The sequence below is a fragment of the Solea solea genome, chromosome 9 (assembly GCF_958295425.1).
Source record: "Solea solea chromosome 9, fSolSol10.1, whole genome shotgun sequence".
Lineage (NCBI taxonomy): Eukaryota > Metazoa > Chordata > Actinopteri > Pleuronectiformes > Soleidae > Solea > Solea solea.
In genome coordinates, this window is record NC_081142.1 from 23,156,832 (window position 1) to 23,178,558 (window position 21,727).

Consider the following 21,727-nt stretch of genomic DNA (forward strand, 5'->3'; position numbering starts at 1 on the left):
AAATCTGCACTTTATACAGTAATGTATGGAGTATGGAGATTATGAATCTCTATGAATCATCTACAGCCTCTCAGTAATGCTCTTAGTAACGCTTGAGAGCACTGACTCTTTTAAACCTTTTATGAATGACTCATTGTTTGTAATGGGATAATAAAATATGTACATTGTGACAGGACACATCATCTGAATCTACACTGGCGTCGGATGACTTATCCTCGGCCGCTGTTATCAGCACACAGCACACACACTAATCCTCTGTAGATCATCTGGAATTATCCACATGTAGAACATTTCTTTGCCTCCATCGCAGCTGATTGTGGTTTCTCATTTTAATTGTAATTTGTCTTCCCAGGGCCGGACTCGGTTAAGTAACTGCTGTCGGCCGCGTACGAGGTCAAATCCATTTCCCCGTCTGACTGATCTAATATGGGATTCTGTTTTCTTAATGTTCCTCCTCAACCTCTCACCTCTACACCCGGTGCCCTCTCCAGAATCCATGTTGCCGACTTCATTCAATGAGATTCTCTTGGGTGAATCCATGAGTCATTATTGTGTTAGCCAGGGTCTGGTCCTCCTTTTTTTTTTTTGTCTCCAAACCCGGCCGTGAACCCTATCTCTCCGAGTCAGTGCTCATTACAGGAGCAGCATGTCGCTCTTCCTGTTCACATCATGGGATGTAGAGACAAACAGACTGTGTGTAGTGATGGATGGAACAGCCACAACCAACCATGGCTTCCATTATTTTCTTTTGCTTTTAATGAAGTCAGCCTCTGTCTTTGCAACAATAATGGCTTTGTCTCTCTAATGTCAAGACTGCTGACTTAATCATTTCTGTCTTGAATAGGTAAGGGTTTGGCTCATGTGTAACAAATGTCAGCCAAGGAGAATGTACACAGTTGTGACTGAAACAGTAAAATAAACCATTTCCTCAGGCCAGATTATTACAAATACAGTGTCAATTCAGCAAAAACCACAAATATCCATCTAAAACATGCCTTCCAATCAAACATAGGTCCATAATCAAACACACGTGTACAAACTAACATGTGCCCTCCAATCAAATCCAAAACTGCAATCTAACAAATGTCTGCCAATCTTCTCTCCACTGACAGCAGCCCTCGCAGACTCAGAACAAACGCTGTGTTTTGTTTCTAGTTTGCTCGACTTTAACAGCGTACAGTGATAGATACACAGATATATTCATGTATTCATGCAATACAAAACAGGATGTGCTTGAATTTGAAGACACACACACATACACATACACAGGGGCAAAAAGAGGCAGATTTTACAACAAAATAAACTTAAGAAGCACATCCAATAATTAATTTGCTGGTTGGTTGGACGGCCAATGCACTCATTAGAGTTGGGGTGTTTTTGACAGTCTTGCAGTTCATGTTTTATGTTTTATGCATGTTATAAATCAATACAACTTGATTTATACCATCAGTAAATATTTTCCTGAGGAGGTAATGGACTCAATAGCTAGTTTTAGCTCTAATTCAATAGAACATTGTGTAAATTTTGTAAATAATAGTGAGAAGGTCACATACGAGGACACCAGTGTGATTACCTGGCAGCAGGCGATTCCTGTCAAGTGAATCTGTGAGGCTTCAACCAGAAAACTATGTCCAGTTTCATATTCATTCTGTTGTAAATAACTCTTTTTCTAACTCTTTTCTATTTTATTATTTATCTCTCTCTCTCTCCGTATGTATGTGCACCATTGACCAGAGCAAATTCCTAGTATTGTGTAAACTTAACCTGCCAATAAACCTCATTCGGTTTTTATTAACACTCTATTTGCTGCAATAACTTTCAAATCAGTGACAAATGATACCTGAACAGGTACTTTTTGTTTTTTTTAGCGAACTATAAATGTCATCAATTAAAGATTGTTGGGTTCTTTATCTATATATGGCATCATACAGTCTATATAGACGATACTACTGTATATACTATTTGGCCATGTTGAGTTATGTTCCCAAATGGTAACGGCATAGTTTTGAATTACAATTAATATTTGAATTATGACAGCACTTCCTGTCGGAGCCTATTTATGGCGATGCCACTTCCTGTATGGTCTCTTCCTGAGAAATGTTTGATCTGCTTAAAAAAAAAAATCATAGAAGCGGCGCTTTTTCACCTCACGCTTCAGCTTTGTGACAAAGTCTTAGTTGGACTCTGTGTTCGTTGGCCAAGGCTAAGGTTTAGTTTGGTGTTTAATCAGAGTTCATGCACCCGTTACAGAATAAACAGCCATGCATTCACATAACTAAAAACACGTTGTCATGTAACATGAACAAGGTTATCTCTCTGACACACACACACACACACACACACACACACACACACACACGAGGCTTCCACCCCTCTGCCACCTCCTCACCTTTAATGGGCAGCCATATAAACCAAAGCATGACACCCATACACAACACTTTAACAAAGCCGCAGCGGTGACACGAGTACTCACTCTCTGATTGTGAGGGCAGCACCAGCCTGGTCAGCAGCAGGAGATGAAGAGCTCCCCTGGTGAGAGGCCACAGGCGTTTGAGTCTGACGTCCATGCTGTGACTGCTGCCGCTCGCCCCACTGGTCCTCACGCTGCTGCTGATTGGCAACGAGCTCACGCAATCATAGAGCGACACCTGCAATGCAATCAGAGAGTGGGTGTTAAAGACAGGAGTGTTTATTACGCTTCATTGATTTACAGTGATTTAAAACACATTCTTCAGCTCAACAGCAGAGCAGCAGCCCAGTCTCACATCTACAGCAACGATTATTTTATAGATCGTTTATACTTTGCATTCCCCCTTAACACAGAGCGTATCACAGACGACACGTTTGCACAAGTGCACTTTGCATCACCGTAGTTACGCAACATTTTGTGCTGTCAGGAAAATTCCAACAGTTTCTGAAAGCTGAGAAGTTGCACGTCACAAACCAATGTGTGGTTATTACGGTAATTTCACTCGCACTGCTTCAGGAAGCCGGAGAATTAGTGTCTTTATCACCAGAGAGGAAAGAGATGGAAAAACAACTGTGCATAAGTTTCCATTTTGTGGCCTGTTTTCAAATTCAACACTTTTTAAAATGCAGTAAATTGTAAATAACTATATCGAGATCGGAAGTTATTCTGGAAAAATGGGAAAAAGCACTTCTTGTGTTAAAGGGTTAAAAATACATCACGATATTCCGTCACAATATTGCAATGACAGATATTTCAATATGGAACGATATCACATGAATGTATTTATGATGCAACATTGATCTAGATTTTTTTTGTTTGTATCTATTGATTATCAAAGAATCGCAATATTATTGGTATCATGGACCATGTTTGGTGTACCCTGTGATTCACCCCTATTTCACAGCTCCATTGTTGAAAATAATGAGTGTATGGGACTGATTGCAGTATCTGTAGATAGAAGTATCAGACAAGAAAAAGTGACGTTGTGCCATTGCTAATGATAATCATGGCACAACGTGGAAACTGTTCATACATAAAAGAATAAGAATAAAAGCAGCAACAGCACTTTTAAAACCAAAAAAAAGATCAGGAAAGGATGTTTTAAAAAGGCTTCTTTATCGTACTGTGACAGGTTTAATGTGAGAGCGTCAGAGAGTTTGTGACGAGCGTTATTGAAGGTCCGGTCGCCCGCAGTGTGCTGAGTAACACTTCTGTCTGTCCGCCCATTTCTTTCACTCTACACACACACACACGCTGTCCCGCCATGGAGCATAAATCAGGCTTTTACACTCACAGGCCGCAGAGACGCCACAACAAGGATTTACTCCAAATACAATATTGCAGGGAAGATTAAAACACTCCATCTGCTGCAGTTATCGCAAACACTGCTCCCCACAGGCAAACATCGCCGCTGTCGCTGCTTTGTTTTAAGATAAGAACTGACGCACATTGACGTGGTTATGGTGGTTTTCTATATGATGGAGCCCAGACCTCACACTTTTAATGTATGGTAATAATGTTGTAATAGGGAGGAAATGTAATGTTGTTTTCTTTTTTACACTTAAAACACTTCCGCTCTGCAGCAACTCAACTCAACTTAAATTCAATTCAATTTCATGTTAGTTTCATTATTTAAAACATGTACAAATTTGTTCAGGGACAAACAAATGACTCTCCCACGACACATCTGTGGGTCTCGAGCCAGTCTTTGTGAAACACTGCTGTAGCTGATGTTTCTATACCCACTTCCAAAATTCACAGAGAAAGTTGAACAATTAGAGAAAGTGTCACGGGGAGGGTTGAGACAAAGTTTGGGGACACTCCTCGGCGTCTCTGACAAGTCATTAGGCGCGTTGTGACAGGAAGCAGACGAGGAGCTCGACTTCCACCGCGTCTGCCGACAGCACCGCAGCCACTTTCACGCTCATACATCACAACACACGTCCACACACCCCCCCCCCCGTCACTTCACCGTGACAATTACTTTACGCCTGGCGCATATATTAGACACAATCCACAGAAGAGAATAGAAGGTAACTACAGTCGCTGAAAGATGCAGCGCTGCTTCATAGAGTGATCAGAAAACGTCCTGGTTCCTTTTCTGTCTTTATGAATGGTGCTGCTGCTGCTGCTGACGCTGCTGACGCTGAGTCATCATTCTCAGAAAGTGACATGCGGCACCTTCAAAAACACTGACTGCTCTGTTATCACTCTCTTCCATTATATTTGTTTTCTACGCGACACAAACACACAAACTAGTGACTTGTAGAGCAGTCATTTCGGGTGTCACTGAATCATTAGAATCAGTGGAATTGTACAGTATTTCCTGCGTGAGCGGAGCACAGTCACTGAACTGAAATACGACTGAGCACGGTCGTGATTGGGCTCACGATAGCCTGAATACACCATACACCATGTTGGAGATGAACTCATGTTTTCATGGATCTCGGCGTTGTTTGGTTTTGATTCTTGTGTGGGACGTCGCGCTCAGGACTCTTCCAGTGGCGACGCTCTCTGACCAATCAGTTGCCGGCAGTCTGTCAGCATCACATTTTAGCTTTTTGTCCTAAGCTCCTCCCACCAGATGAGAAACACTTGGTTCACACTGACTTATTTTCCTATAGTTATGTTTTTTTGCAGTGTCCAGATTTGGCTCCACAGATAAAAGTGGCCGTTTTCCAATCAGAAGTTGGGGGTTCCAGTTCCAAACAACTCCACTCCAGTGATGTTCAGATGGGTCCAGGGGCTTTTGGAGTTCTGGGGCACACAGTTAGAGAAGTTTCCACATTCATCCACTAAAATTATGATGTAAAAAATACAGGTATAACTTTTTAAATCAAATTAATTAAGAATTGTATAGATTACATTATATCTTGTAGGGGATTTTGATCCACTGCTTGTAGTTACCATCTTACATAAAAGTGACCAATTTCACCCTCATCTGTTAAGATGTCGCTGATATTTACACAGGATTCAGCACATGCGGATGACTGTCTGCTCCTCTTCTTCTTCTTCTTCAGTCCTGCTTTGTTCAAGTGGTTCAACCCCTGTGATACTTATCTTAATAATAACTCAACTTAAAATCACATTATGCCAGTTTTTGGCCCTCAGTGCTTTTTGTACGCGACACTTTGATTTAGCACAGAAACATCAGCCCGTAGCTTTCATTTTAAAAATAATAATTGATGTTTCCCTTGCTGAGTTCTGCAGCTGGCCTTATCTTTACAGCAGACAAACAGATATACGGTATATATATATATATATACATATATACACACACACAGCTGGTGAAGTAAGTGGATAATTCAGCAGCTAAATAGCAGGATATTTCCCCTCGGAGTTTGGTAGAGACTTAAAAGAAAGGGTAAAGCTAAAAGAAAGCGGATATTGAACTGGCATTCATTAGGTGGACACAAACACCACTCTACATGAATGATTATGCTGTTCTGCAGCTGAAGAGTCTGTAAATAAGCAACTGTTTGTTCAGCAGAAGCACAAACACACACACACACACACAAGCCCCAAAAAAAGTTGTTAACGAGTCGTTTTCCTTTTTGCCGCCGAGTGAACAAAAGCGTCAGACGTTGCAGGGCCAATATTTCAAACGACGTCAGCAGCAGCCGCCGAACTCACACACAATGAAGAAGCCGCTGTGTTTGCTGTGGAACTGAGGTAATAACATGAAAGCCTCACAGCCAAACACTCTGAATGAAACACCATTTTATTATTTCTCAAACGTTTGGAGCTGTGGGGCACGGGCGAGCACAAACCAACCGACTCACCGTGGTGCGGTGAAGCGGAGAGAGATGGATGATCGCTCCACTGCTAAGTGATTTTAAATTCCAAACCACCATTGGAAACAATATTCGCTTTGCAGTGAGTGAGGCAGAGAACGGCAAGAGTGCAGAGTTAAGCCCCGCCCCACACTAGGGGACAATTGGCCCAGATTTGGGTCCCAATCTGGACCTTTCCCACAGTCATGGGTGTCTTCAGATTTGAGGCTGATTTGAACAGATTATCTGGCCAAATTATCCTCTAGTGTGAGGGATTAGACTACTCCGTTCGTCCAAGGATTGTCGTGTGACGGTGCCAACACCCCGCACAAGACAACCCGGACTCTTTTCATGTGTCGCTACGTAGCGCTCGGTAGGTCGTTCCACCCTCCCCAGAACAGGGGGCGTCCCTGTCTCCTTCTGCACTTGCATCCACCTCAGCACTCTAACCCTCTTTCAGTTCACTGTTCTTATCTAGTGGAGTTCTTGCCAAGACTTCTCCTATGTAGCTGATTCCTCCGTTATAAGTCGCCAGGACCGGGAAACAAATGTTGCAAACTTGTTTAGAACTGTAACTTGACTTCAACTTCAAGACAAGTTGATTCTGTCTTCTCAGCCATGACTTCATCCACAGTTTTTTGGCGTTCCTAAAAACTGTTCCTGCCGACAGTGCACCTTCCATGTCTTCAAAAGTCACGTTAAAGGTGACATCGAATGCTTGTATCACACATATATGTTAGTTATGGAGGTCTACTTACATATATTAACTTGTTTTCATGGTTAAAAACCTCCCAGTCGCTGCAAACGAGCCGATCAAAATATCTCCTCACTGACACTCTCGTCAGCCGCGCTGTTGTGATTGGCTAGCCAACGTGAGCTTTCCTACTGTCCTGTGATTGGCCAGGTACCTGGAAGTGACGTAATAGATAGGCCAGCTCTCAGATACACAGCTCCCCCTCTGGCACGGTGGATGCTCTGCATCTCAGCAGCTACAACGAGAGTAGTTCTTCTTCTTCTGCGGTTGAATGTATGCAACCGGATGTGCCCGGACTAGTGCCCGCACCGGGAGGCGCTACGGTGGTGAGAGGAGTGGTGAGGTATACTGATGACAACATCAAATTAAGGTAGTGCCGATCCGCTTCGCAGAGCCCAGGAAAACAATAAAACCCTATTTTCTCAGGTTTCATAAACGAGTTAATGACGCAGATACACACAAACGCAGCCTTAATTGGAGCTTCCGGTCTTTGTCGCCTTTAAATCACGCAAGTTTCTGTGAGATCCAAAAGAATCCCTGGAATCTCCTCCCTGAAATGGTTTGATTAAACAACAAGTGTGTGGTCCTGTGTCCTGACTGGATCGTCTTAGTATGTGCTTTAAAAATCCTCTACGACCTACAGCACACACAGCTACTATGATTACACCATTCATATAACATATCTACACAATATGCCGCTCTACCTAATGAGACACAGCAGCCCATAATAGCGTAATAGAATTGTATTCATTCAACATTAAATTGAGTTTCTGTAATTAACAGTATACATCACATCACAACACATAGTGGGAATTGGATGATTATGAAATTGAAATGTCATGCCATGATTATCGTATCACCAAAATCAGTATGATTTATGATATTGTTGGGATAACTGTTAAAAAATAAATAAATAAAAGGCTTTAAACTTTTACAACGGCTCTTAAAGTTCCAGTGTGGAACCTCTATTGCCCCCTGTGGACGTCTGAGTAATTATTAAAACATGTGCAGTTGCTGTGACCTACTTTTCTCTCGCCTGCTCCTATACACACACACACACACACACACACACACAACGAGAGATATAGATAGATAAGATTGTACGGTAAAGTATGTGTTAATCTGTCTTTTAATGTAATTTTACTAGCGTCAGGAAAATTTGGAGCTGCGTGATGAAAGGAACAGCAGCCACTGTGAGAATGAAACAATAACAAAAAACAAATGAATTAACACTAATTAGAGTCGACCTTGGTATAAAAAGTTTGAGAACCACTGATTTAGTCCAACACGTCATCAACCAATAATAAAGAACAACCTTAGATAATTTAAATAACAATTTAATATGTGGTAAACTTTTAATTTAGTCTCTTTTTAAAAAAAATCAGCATGATTCGATTGTTTTCCATAAATAATTGTTAATGATTTGCCGCCTTTTTCCATCCACTGGATGTGAATCAGCACTAATTAACACAAGCTCTGGGATTTGCCTCCGCGCTGACAGCAGTGGCACTTTTAGCAGATGCACAACACTTCACGTGAAGTGCTGCTGGATGCCTGTTCTACTCTCTTAATAATGAAGGCTCACACTATCAGCAGCACAGATAGAGGGTTTCTTTGCATCAATAAACAGTTCAGTTCAGTCTTAAGGGTCCCAGAGCTCGAAAGGGGAAATAAAAAAAAAAACACAAGGCAAATAAAGAAACAAGGTGAATGAGAGACTTGAATTTGAGATGATGGTAAAAAACAGAATGAAGCAGCTTCAAAGCCGTGTGGAAAGGAACGGTTTGGTATGTGTTGTGGTTTTGCATTTCCATTAGGAATAGTACCAAAAAAAAGGTCCTGTTTGTTCTTGGTCAAAACGCAAGCTGGAACCCGGGCTTTACCGTTCCAAACTCAACCGTACCATGACACAAACATAGGACTGATAACTCAACTATGTCAGCTCCATGTATCAGCAGAGAAAGGCCTCCAAAACCCTTTAAACATCCTCACTCTACGACTCACAGGCAGACTGACAGAGGACGCCCAACTGTTAACTACATCGTCTCAGTTCTCCTCAGATCTGAGCTGCTTCCAATAAAACTTTTCAACTTAACTCATCTCTGACTCCAGAAACTCCATCGCAGTCCATATGCAGTGAAGCATGCGTCAAGTGGTGAGGCTTCAGTTTGTCAACACACAGCTATTTGTATGTAATACTCTTTACCATGGACTCTATGAAAAAAATTACCCAGTCTCCTGGTTAGAAAAGTGAAGTCCAGGAAGTGGGACAGAAGTTGTGTTTAGCCACTAGGGGGATCCCAATCCCAGTTGACATCGGGCAAAAGGGAGGGTACACATTGGACAGGTTGGCACAGGTGTTTTTGGACTGCAAAAGGAACTGGAGAACCCGGAGGAAAAACATGGACACGTGCAGAGAACCCGGCCCGAACCAGGATGCAAACTGCCAATCTACCTCCAGCAGACTCTGTCAGTGTTACCCAAACCTTCTATATGAGGGGTTCACTTTTTAACCTAAATCACAACCAGCGACCAATTTACAGTTATATCTGTGACACTTTCACTTACATTTAGTGTATTCATGTCTTTTAAAACATAATAAGTTCAGTTGTCTGTTCTTGGCTGAACATGAGTGGAATGTGAAGTGGAAGCGTCCACCTCAAGGCTGCACTTCTGTGCCTGTGATTCCTTTGCTGATGCCCAGTATTAAAAGAAGAGCGATTATTAGAGTTCACATTGTTGAAAGTTGTGAAGTAAACTTCACTTTTGTCAGATCAGACCAGCAGACGTATTATCAGCAACAGAATCCTGTCGACCTCGGCCTTGATTCCACCGCTGTATCCATTCAATGGATAGTCTGAACCCGAGAGAAGAGAATAGGAGGGACAGACAATCGGGGAGAGACAAAAAGTGGGACTGAGGAGAGAGGGTGTTTGCTTAATGGCTTCATTGTGCACTGCTGATGAGCTCCACTTACAACCTATAAAAGAGTATTCAGCAGCTCTGTGGAGATCTAAATCCCTCTGCCCCTGTGTGCCATTAAAGGCTTTCAGGCCTTTCTCCACTGTCCGTCTTTAGAGATGAGGGCTGCAGACAGACAGAGACACCACCACCACCACCACCACCGTTGCTACACACAGTTACACACACAACAATGAATGAATACAGGAATGTATGAAGCTTCTGAACCAGGTCCAAACTGTTGCCGCGTTGACAATCACAGAACGAATCACACAGACGTCAGATTCCTCCACGTCAATGACTGAGCCTCATAAAATTACAGAATAAAGAATTTAAATGAGCTTCTTCCTGTAAATAAATAAGATAAAGATCTAATTCAACTTCTGCCACACGAGATGTGATATAACCCGACACCGAGCCTGCGATCGCGAGCCAAAAACACTGTACGTGTGCGCACATGTCACACAAACACTGAGACAATTTATACCACAAGCAAAAAGGTATACATTCCTGGCTCACAGCATTTTTTTACCATTTTAATATGCTGCAGCATTATGACACTATAAATATTTAAATGCAACGTATGAATCAAATCCATGTATTAAAGTGGAGTTCCTTGGTTACACAACGTTTTCCTCACCCATTAATCATACATAGTTTGTGTCTCACACGTTTTTCAATGCACATAAACATAGTTAAAAAATTTAAAAGGGTGATATATACTTTTTTTTTTAAATAAATACTTTTTTTAGCTGTTCAAATTCTTCTCTCTTGAAAAATGATGACTCACAATAAAACCATGTGTGCATCTGTTCGTCTCTGATGTCATGGTAAAGTCTCACAGTTAAAGGACAAACAAAAGAATACAGAACAAAAATATTTCCATCATCTCTTTTCAGACATAAACGGCTCAATAATCCTTTGTATTTCAGCCAATACTTTGTCAATATTGTGGGTTCAAACGCTGCATTACGAGTCACATTAGTATTTCTTGGTTTCCTCTGTTGTCTTAATTAAAGATATTGGAAGCAAGTAAAACACAACTACTGTATGGATCATTAACCCTTAGTGCTCACGCGGATCTGTGTCTTCTTATATGTGTTGTTGAGTCAAAGTTATGATTCATCTTATATCGCATTTTGAGTCGTGATATAAAGTAGTAATAGTTGTGCAGAAGTCACAAAATTAGACCGTTTTGTATTGTCTTTTTGTTCATAAAAACGAGCCGAGTGTGACATATTTTCCAAATTTCACAAATTCAATCAGATTTTAAACATTTTGAGTACTTTTTGCTCAGGTGTGTTTATAGAGCCTGTGAAAATGAAGGACATTTTTCATCGGATTGTCTATATGTTGTGCTGAAAAAAAGGATATAAGAAACTCTATATTGTACATTCTTAGGGCATCTGTATAAACTGTACGCTTTAAACATAGTCATGGAAAAAAGCAGCCAAAATGCTCTGTGTTCTAAGGGTTAAATACACTGTTTAAAAAACAGAATATTGACCATGAAATATTTAAATGAACTCTTATGCCAGGAGCAGACCGCACAGATTCAGGCTGATTTTCAACCAATGTGATCAAGACCCAGTTATAAAAAGAATTGGAGAAGATCTATGAGAGCCCAACGAGAAGTCTAGCTTGTTAAGATTTTGCTGCCTAGTCTGACATCTCCTACGACGTTAACAGAGTGCTCTGATGCGGCGTAACATACAGACATAAACATGTTGTTAGGTACCACAGTACTCCTGCGGGACTGCCGCGACAAAGTCCATAAGCGGTAAGAATCTCTGCCACTGTGATTGATAATCTGACATGGTGACCATCGTCAAAGACAAAAATATCGTGTTGTTCGATCGCGGCATTAAAGATGTGATAGGATTAACTGTAAATGTGGTCTGTGCTATCGTGAACCCTTTGACACAGAGCGTAACGCAGATGACACGTTTGTGTGCAAGCGCACTTTGCATCGCCGTCACCGCGCGACAGTTTGTGCTCTAGGAAAATTCCAACGCTTTCTGAAAACTGAGAAGTTGCACGTCAAAGCCCACGTGTGGTTATTACGGTAATATCACTCGCGCTGTCGAAGGAAGCCGGAGAATCAATGAGAGAGATTTGGAACGTTCCTAAATAAAACTTTAATAATAAAACAAACCCTAACCCTTTAATAAATTTGTTTTTCTTCATTTAAATAACTGCAAGATATTTGGAGATTCTGGAAAACTGAGCGAAACCACTTACTCGCGGGACATTTTCTGACAATTTTATGGGTAAAATAAGCAAAAAAAAAAGAAAAAGGGGGTTAAGTCAGTTTAAGCAAAACCTTACAAAAGAGCGATGCAACCACGGGCTGATAAAGGCACGTGTTTTGTCGTTGAGATGAGATGTTCCATGAACATTTCACTGAAGACAGTTGACCATGTGTTATATTTCTGTCCAATTTCACATGGTTCGATTTTAATCGCTGACCCTTCCAACTCAGTTCCAAAGGAGAGGATTAAGAATGAGGAACAGGCCTGATTCTGTCCACACTTTGAATGAAATCATCTGCAAACTTTCGTGGGAATCATCTTACACGTTCCTTCTCCTCTGTATCTGATACAGTTTCATTGCCGTGTTGTTTCTGTTTCTGCAGATTAATATGTCCTCGTGATTGTTTCATGTTCTCTTGTCAGTCTTTGTTGAAACCGTCTGGTTGGATAAGGACTCAGATCTTTCACTATCACACTCAATTTCCTGCGTTTCTCGGGGAAGGGGGTGAGGACTGTTTCGGTGGGGGGGAGATGGTGTGGTTGAATAATTGATGTTCCTCTAAAAGCCCTTTTCCTTGAGGGCTAGAGAGCCGTCAACCAGAACCCGCTGCAGTCCCTAACATCTGAGAGACACCAACAGCATATGAAAATGGGCGGGGAACATCCCAACATGAGCAAAACAAAGTGATGAGTAAAATGTTTAGAGGGAAATAAGAAGAAATATGTGTGACACAAATGTTGCAGAATTGCATTTGTTTTCCTACAACTTACAAAATGAGACTAGAATGTAACAAACAGATAACTCAACCGCTCTTTATTCCCTTTCCCAAGAGCGTCAGGGAACTACAGGGAACAGAAGAGCTGTTGTTTTATATTTTCAAGTGTACATACACTCATGAAAACATTGGTAGAATATTCAATTTCGCCGGTAAATCACCTGAAATATGACACACTGACATAAGAATCAGTGAATCACACCAGTGTCCTGCGGCCATAATATTTATCATTTATTTTCCTCTAACACTTTACTGGGCAAAGAACTATACTCTGTAACTTTTGTTCCGTTCCAAAACTGCGTGACATCTCAGAAAGCGCCGTCATGAAATCTGACCAATCAGCGGAGATCCGTTCTTCTCCCGCAGCTACGTTATTATCTCAAAAACTATTGATGGAAAGTTGATGAAATCACTCAGGTGTGTTGGAGCAGGAGAAACATCTAAATAATGGACAGGACAGGGGAAACACTGTTCTAAAATGTCCTATAATGTCCCTTTCACGTTGTGTTTTTCCTTGTATTTTCTTATACGTACTCTTTTTGGGATATTTTTAAACCACAGACTGGCAAGGAACTATACACAGAACCTTCATGGACCTTGATTTTCTACATGAAAGAAGTCTCTTTATGTCCTCCAATAACACTTTAGCGTTGACATTTTTGAGTATTTCGAACACAATTTACAAAATCGGCATCATCTTCTACTAAAGAGACGTTATACAGTTACGTTATAAAATAAGTTATTGACAGATTCTCCCTGTAAATCAGAACACCTTCCTCCACCACTGACGACTTTTTTTTGTCTATAAATACTTGACACGACTTTATGGCTAATGACACAAAAGAAAGAAAGAAAGAAATTCAACAAAACATTAAAAATGCTACTTTTTCCATGGTTTGCAGACAAAGTGAAATAGCAACATTTTCCCGGGAGACCATGCTGGTTTCACCGTTGTTCCGTTCATATTTTCATACATAAAGCCCTTCTACTGCAAATGCTGTGCTATTTTCTACCACATATCATTCAGACCCATTTACACACAGCTGGAACACTCATCAGAAGCAATCTGGCCTAAAGACTGAGCGCACGAGAACCGGAGGATCTAGAAAATGGAAGCACTTTCTCCTGCGCCTCAGCTGCTCATGAATGTTGCAAACACATTCAGTAAGAAACACCCACAGATTAAGTGATTTTCCAGTAAAATATCTCAGATTACGATGAAGTCTCCACCAGACATAAAAAAAAACTTCATTTAACCAAAGCCACCTCAGACTTTAACAAAAGTGCTGTTGTTGTGGAACCCGCAGACACAGCCAGGACTCAGGAGATGATCATGGTCTCTGGTTGTGACAGCTGTGCACTTTATAACCAACCACTTCCTTTAGTGACTCAGCAGCCATTAATTAATGTGGTCTTTCATGTCTTCACCTTGGCGTTTTATTATCTGCGCTGCTACCTGACTCGGCCGGGTTCTTCATCTCAATGGGACTCTTTTAAAAATAGCGTCTCATTCATTAAAAAAAAAAAGAAGAAGAAGCTTGCAGCGCTTACAAAATCAAAGAAGGAAACTGTGACTCAAACCATGACGGAAAGCTGCATTCATGCATTCATTCATTCATTCAATCATTCATTCACTCATTCTCTACCGCTTTTGCCAATAAAAAAGTGCATCTTAAAGACAAGAATGAATTGATAACTAAGATGATTCTTTAAGAATTTAAGAAAAAGCTGCAGTAAATAATAATGTTTTCAGGCCTGATTTAATTGAGCTGACCTCAGGTGTTCAGGACGTTTGTTTCACAGGTGAGGAGCAGAATAAGTGAACGCTGCTTCACTTTGTTTGGTTCTGCATCTGGGAACACACAGTAAACCTGTTCTTGATCTGCTTCATACTGGAGGGAACTAATAAGTCCAGGATGTATTTTGGTCCAAGACCATTCAGTGCTTTGTAGACCAAGAGTAAGATTTTGACATCTATCCTTTGACTCACAGGAAGCCAGTGCAGTGATCTGAGGACCGGTGTGATGTTGTCCAGTTTCCTGGTATTAGTCAGGACTCTGAGCATTTTTACCATTACAGTAACCTAGTCTACGGAAAATGAAAGCATGCACAAGTTTTTCTGTGTCTTCTTTAGACAGAAAAACCTTGATCCTCAGTGTTCTTCAGGTGGTAAGAGCCAGACTAAGTGATAGCTTTCAGGCGGTTGTTAAAATTCAGGTCTGAGTCAATAATTACACCAAGATATCCAGCTTGATTCGGTGACTTTTGACCTTTAATTTTTGGGGCCAAAAACAATCACTTTAGTCTTGTCTGCATTGAGCTGGAGAAAGTTCTGGCACGTCCACATCATTGTCAATTTCAGTAAGTCAATTCAGAGTGTCCGATTTGCCTAATCCCCCAAATCTGCATGTTTCTGGACTGTGGGAGGAAACCAACGCAGTAGAAGCTGCACGTCTGAGGTTATTTGTCTGCTATTGAACTGTGTGTCGGAAGCTTGGCTGAAATCTCACACGTATGTTTTTTAATCTAATACGGACAAACTGCATCCACTCTGATTCCATCTGAGAATTTATTTCTCAGAAGAAATGCCACTGAATCCACATTTTTGCGAAGATGTAGGCTTTTAAAGGCTGTAGTCTTAAACTTTTGATCAGCTGATCAAAAGTATGTGTATGAACTATATATGTATACACTATATATATACACATACATATATATTTATATATACACACACATATATATATGCATATACATATATATGTATATATACACACATACTTGTGTGATCACCTAAAGACTCTGATTGATCTGTCAAAAACTGGAGACAGGAAGTTGCCAACAGAAGGACAAACTTACGGTGGTAATGTAATAATTTTACGGTTTTATCTCAATTCATTTCACTTCCCAAGTTAATTATATTCTGTCACTGTGATGGAGCAGAGGGGGAGGAGTTTTCTGTGACTGTTACTGTCAGCGTTTAACCCAAAATACAGTCTATTTCCAGACTCAGCTTAACAACACGTGACAAAAAAAGAGCAAGGTATTTTCAGAATACTGTACACACCAACGCCTGTAAACACCTTTTTCCAAAAGTCCTGTCATTAAAGAGCACACTTTAAAAATAAAGAATCAAAAAGAAACTCAACCCCTGCCACTGACTTTGTCGCCGTCTCCACGACTTACTCCAACGCACGAGATGAGCTTCGTTTGTGATGGAGCTGAAAACCTGCCGTTAAAAAATGAAACGGAACAAAAAGAAAGCCTGTGCCGACAACACGCGAGGCTGGTATTACTGCTGGAAAGGCAAAAATCAAAATGTTCCCTTGGCAGCAAAGCTGCTGATTACATTTTGTGGTAGGGCCTTTTAATTACAGCACACAGTTTTCTGTAATTATGGTGCAATTAGACAGCGACAATACAGTATATTACAGCAAATTACAAGTCAGAGAAGCAACCAATTCTGCAGTGAAAGGGGGAGGAGAAAAAAAATCTCTGTTTTATTTGTATTGCTGTTTTCTGTAATCATTGAAATCTCAATGATTGGAATCCAGACAGAAAATCAGTTGGAAATGTCAACATTTTGTTTCGTCCCAGTGAGCACAGAGCACAGAGCTCGCACACTCACTCAGGTCAGAGAGCTCGTGTCTGCTCACACGCCACCGTATTGAGTTTCACTGCATCAAATAAAAGAGCAAAGGCCCGAGACAAACTGGAGCTCTCGCGGCGACACTTCCTGACAACACAGCTGCTCGCTCACCGCCCTCAAAAAAATACTGTTAAATATGAACGCCGCCGCCGCCTCCACCGTGTCTCCAGGCAGCGTGGACACGCATTCACATTCCCTCACGCCTCCAACTCCTGCAAACAAAAGTGTGTCTGCAGGCAGGCGCGTCATTACAACCTGACTCTGAACCAGAGCTTCTCATCAGAACAGATTTAGGCCTCGAGTGTCGGGTTTAACGATTTATGGAAAATGTCTAATTATGATTATTCTGACATACAAAAATATGGACTTTTTTGGAAGACTTTCCTCAAGATTTTAAAGTGTTTCTATGAGAATTTGTGCTCAGGTCTGACTCACAATCTCTGTCCCAAACGTGCCGGATGGGGTTAAAGGTCAGAGCTCAGTGCAGGCCAGTCAAGTTCTTCCACACCAAACTCAAACTGTGTCTTTAAAGTCCTCAAGAAGCATAGCATTGTCCAAAATGTCTTATGATTGTCCTCCATTGGAGATAAAGGGGCCAAGATTGTAACCCGTGAATTCAGGTGTCCACATAGCGTGTGTCTATAATTTGATTTGCCTCGGTTCATTAAATACCGAGGTTTTTAGGTTTAAGGCAAAATGGGGCACGACCAGACGAGATACTATATCAATTAAATTTTATTTGAATAGCACCAATTCATAACATACATTACCTCAGGGCACTTTTCCGAGTAAGGTCAAGAACTTTCAATTATTATAAAGAGACTCGACAGGACAAGTGCTTGGCGACAGTGGAGAGGAAAAAAACCTCAAAATATTAATTGAAACAAAAATGCAAGGATGTAAAATGGATGAACATTTCGTGGACAAAAACTATGACGGAAACGTTCGGCGACGACAGTTTTTCACGGACGAAAGCGAGACTATGAGGAAATGTTAACACTTTTGTCAACAAATAAAAACTAGGCGAACCGGGAAAAGATCCAATCAGAACTAATCTCTTTGCGAGCTACGGAGGTTAGTTTGATGTCAACGCGGAGGGGGACACGCGACGAAAGAAAGAAAGAGAAGAGACGACAAACGGTTGAATTTCACGTACGATGTTACAGAAGAACGAAACACTTCGCAAACCACGCAGAGACAAAGTCAGAGGAGAAAACCACAGCGGACTTGAAGCCACATTTGGAGGCGAGTCGTCCAGAAATCTAAAAACTAAAACATGCATCACTTATCTATGTATAAACAAAACTTAAATACGACTCCCTGCGTTTGTCCGAGAACTGCCCCACTTCCCTCTGAATGTCTGTGAAACCTCATTCATAGCAGCACATTCAGAGAGAATATTCTGTTTAACGTGACCCCTGCCACTTCCAAGTGTTGCCGCATTTAAGACAAATGTTGGAGTGTGTCGCATGTTGCTGCACAGACTTAGTCACTCACATCCCAGTGCAACGGCCGTCAACATACTAATGCGCGATGTGCAGACAGACAGACAGGCAGACAGACAGGCAGACTGGCTGAGAGCAGGACGGCCCCTCAGCCCCTCAGTCTGATGATAAACAAGCCTGTTGGTGTATGAATGATGACACCCATTCAAAAGAATCCCAGCCCTCCCGTGATCTCCACTTTAATGCACCATCCAGCCTGGCTCAGTGAAATGAAAGAAAAGAGCACTTGTCTGAGACCATGAATCCTGTCATAACAGTCAGGTGGGAGCCCCCCCGCCCCCCGCCCCCCCGACACACACGCCTCAGTGCATTCAGCGGGGGCGTGTTCAGACTCGTCCGTTTCCTGGCCGACTTCACAGACAGCCGGTGTTGTGAATCTGCCTTGGAGGTCCACAGACTCCTCTGTCACAGCTGCACTCACTGCTTCAACAAGGCGATGATGGACGTTTTAAACATTTCTTTGTCTGGCGCATCATCGACGCTCACCAGCATCAAGAACACGGATCTCTCCGGGGGCCTGCTGCCACACAACATCCTCACACAGAAGCAGTTTCTAAAATGATTTCTGTGCACAGCATCAATCCATTCTACCTGTTTTTTAGTCGGCTTTCTGCAGGGAAGCTTTCATTTGCTTCTCAAGAGCTCGGGTTAATGGAAGCAAACGTGTCCTGCTCGTTTACTTAAAGCAGAATTTTCCTAATCGTAATAATTCACATAGATCGTAGGACTGTCTGTCTGCAGAAAACCAGACTTGCAAGATCAGGGCCGCCAAACTCCTTGGAGTCCTCGGAATTAGGAGGTCTCACAAAGTCAAGTACTGGGTATTAGGAGAGGGGAATCCCAGGTTGCCTCAAAACCTGGTCCACGATACCAATAATATCACGATACAACGATTCTGTTTTCTGTTTGCACGATATCTGTCTAACTGAAGAAAACAAAACATTAGCGTTAAAAGTGTAGGATTTCTCTATTTATTAACAATATAAAGAACAAAAATCCTGCTGTAAACTCTCTCTTGAAAAAGAGGAGGCGACTGTCTGACCGAGTAAGGCGCGACACACGAGTAAAACATCAAACTTCAAATGTTGATGACTGAAAAACACCGGCCTCATGTTCGCTGGGATAAATTCTCTATGCGTGTATTTGCACTTGTTATAAAGGCATTGTTGCTGGTTTGTTTTTCCATGGCTTGTGTTCGCTGAGCTGCGTTGAGCACGAATGCACGCGGCCAGGACAGCGTCAGCGGTGAGTTCTAACAACAGTAACATTTAAGCGGTAAACACAAGGGGGAGCTCTGTAGAGGGAAAAGTCAAAAAACCATCTACAGATATCGCAGGAAATATTATTCTCTGCGTACAACACCTCCTATGCAGTGTAAAGTCATGGACTTCACTTCATTCACACTTGGTCCACTTGGTCAAACAAGAGCTATATCATTTGGGTGGAATTTTATTGGCTATGTATTGACTTTTTGGCTTTTTATCGCCATTATAGTCAATAACTTACCTCGTAAAGTGTAGTGGCAAGTTATTCAATATAACAGGCAATAAAAAAAAAAAATAATAATAAGTCAATAAAAATCCAATAAAAAAAGGAAAAGGAGGAGGAGGTCAGTGAATCCAGTCAAACAAACAAACAAACAAGAGAGTCACAGGCCAAATATGTTTTGGTCAAATCAGATTGCAGAAAAAAAATACCATTATTGCACCATGAGAAAATTCTACAGGTGCATGATGTGAAATGAAGGTGTCAAGCGACACTTTTATTGACTCAGAACTCAAGGATTCTAGGAACGAATATGTGAAGATATTCTTTGTTTAAATATATTCCAAACATATTCAACTCTGGAGTATTTTGTCACTACAGCGTGTTGAGCTTAGAGGAGCAGCTTCAAGATGCATTCAAGGAATCCCATAAATGTTCTTGCAGCTGTTGCTGGGAACCGTGTTTCCACCAAGTGGAGTGGTTTGGTACAGTACATTTTTTTTTTTGTGTGTCCATTTTTCCAATTTTTCTGTACCTTTCCCTTGGGTTACCAGAGTAATGGCACAGTATGGGTGAAGCGATGGAGCTTAAAGTCAATCCTAAGTGTTACAGGAAGACAGCGGGGGGCAGATACAACTGGACCCGTTCCAGTTAATACCAGAGCTGAAGAGTTTTGGATGAAATATTTGAATCATCGAATAGTCGTGTCCATCCTGAGCTCAGAATGTGTCATCCTTTTTGAGCGACACATCTTCTCGTCACCACTTATGTGACAGAGCCCAAATCAGAAGAAGGGTCAGTTTGTGCTTCCTCTGGCTCAGTAGGGTTCAGATGGATAAATGTGGCCTGATTAGCATTCTCAACTGAGAGAGAGAGAGGGAGAGAGAGAGAGAGAGAGAGAGAGAGAGAGAGAGAGAGCGAGAGAGAGAGAGAGAGAAAAGTAAGAGAAGAGTAAAATGGCTGTTGGACTCAAACTTGTTGATGTGGAGTGCTCTCCCCGGGGCGGTCGCAAGTGTCAGTGCCATTTTTGCAATCACTTCTAGTCACTGTTTTACTGCTCTAATAACTGACAAGACCTTAGAGTAAGATTGTATAACATGTTAGGTTTTATAATGACTGAGGTAACCATGACGACAGGGCCCAGTCACACTTTGGCATTCTCGGAAATAACAGACCACATTGACGTAAAATGATAGTCTTGTTCTTGGGTATTAGATATGAATCTATTGTAAAACGGCTTGGACTGTCAGAGACAGCGGCAAATTCATTTCCTCAGGAGCTGCCAGTCAAGGTGTTAATGAGGAGTTCCCACACCAAATTCAAGGATTTTCCAGGATCAATTCTCTCAAATTCAAGGGCCAAATGAGCTTAAGATGGGAGGACAACTTGTAAGAGCGTCTTCGTCCATGATGGCGTCCACTTTTATTGATTTGCTGCACGCACCTGGACAAGTGATTGTCCTCAGGATCTCGGGTCAAAGCCAGTCTTTGTACATTCTCTTTGGTGAGACAGAGATCTTGGAACTTTCATTTCATCACGTCAAGACATCACGTCATCATTTGCTCGCTCTTGTAATAACTTTACTCGCTCATTGTTCTGAACGGAATCTCACGTCAACAGTGGAGAGAGAGAGAGAGAGAGAGAGAGAGTGAAAGACAGTGTCCACAAAACTAAATACAGCTAGGTAGCTGAGCTAGCCTATCACACAAGTTTAGCCCAAAAATGTTAAAAAGAAAATAATAATAAGAATAATTCACCAGCCTATAGTGCCAGCCAAATAAAGCTAATTAAAATGTTCTGTCTCATGTACTTAATCTGTGGAACAAGTAAAATAAGAACAACGTGGAGCTTACAGTACCACCATTTCTTGGCTGGGAGCCAAATCTCCACTGGTTGCTTGGCAACTGCTCCGAGAACCAAGAACTGTTGGCTGATATCTTGGACTGAAATCAAGTCATGTCAATCAAAAAAAAAAAAACTGTGACCAGAGGATTCCGTTGTGGAGATTTCCCCCCCCCCCCCCCCTGAAGTATAAGTCATAAAAATAAACTTCTTTCTTACAACTAAAAACTAGAAATGTGTTTCAATGCCATTTTCTTCTACAC

At 41.5% G+C, this 21,727-nt stretch overlaps 1 protein-coding gene across 19 annotated transcripts in view; it reads right to left on the reverse strand.

Moving 5' to 3' along the window:
- The window catches only part of ptprfa (protein tyrosine phosphatase receptor type Fa), a 316,842-nt gene that overhangs the window by 222,590 nt on the left and 72,525 nt on the right, over nucleotides 1-21,727 (reverse strand). For all 19 annotated transcript variants that reach the window (XM_058637876.1, XM_058637872.1, XM_058637888.1 and 16 more), the window contains one exon: nucleotides 2,474-2,648. In XM_058637876.1, the coding sequence (XP_058493859.1) occupies nucleotides 2,474-2,567 (94 nt within the window). In that variant the 5' untranslated portion in view covers nucleotides 2,568-2,648. The remainder of the gene's footprint in view (nucleotides 1-2,473; nucleotides 2,649-21,727) is intronic.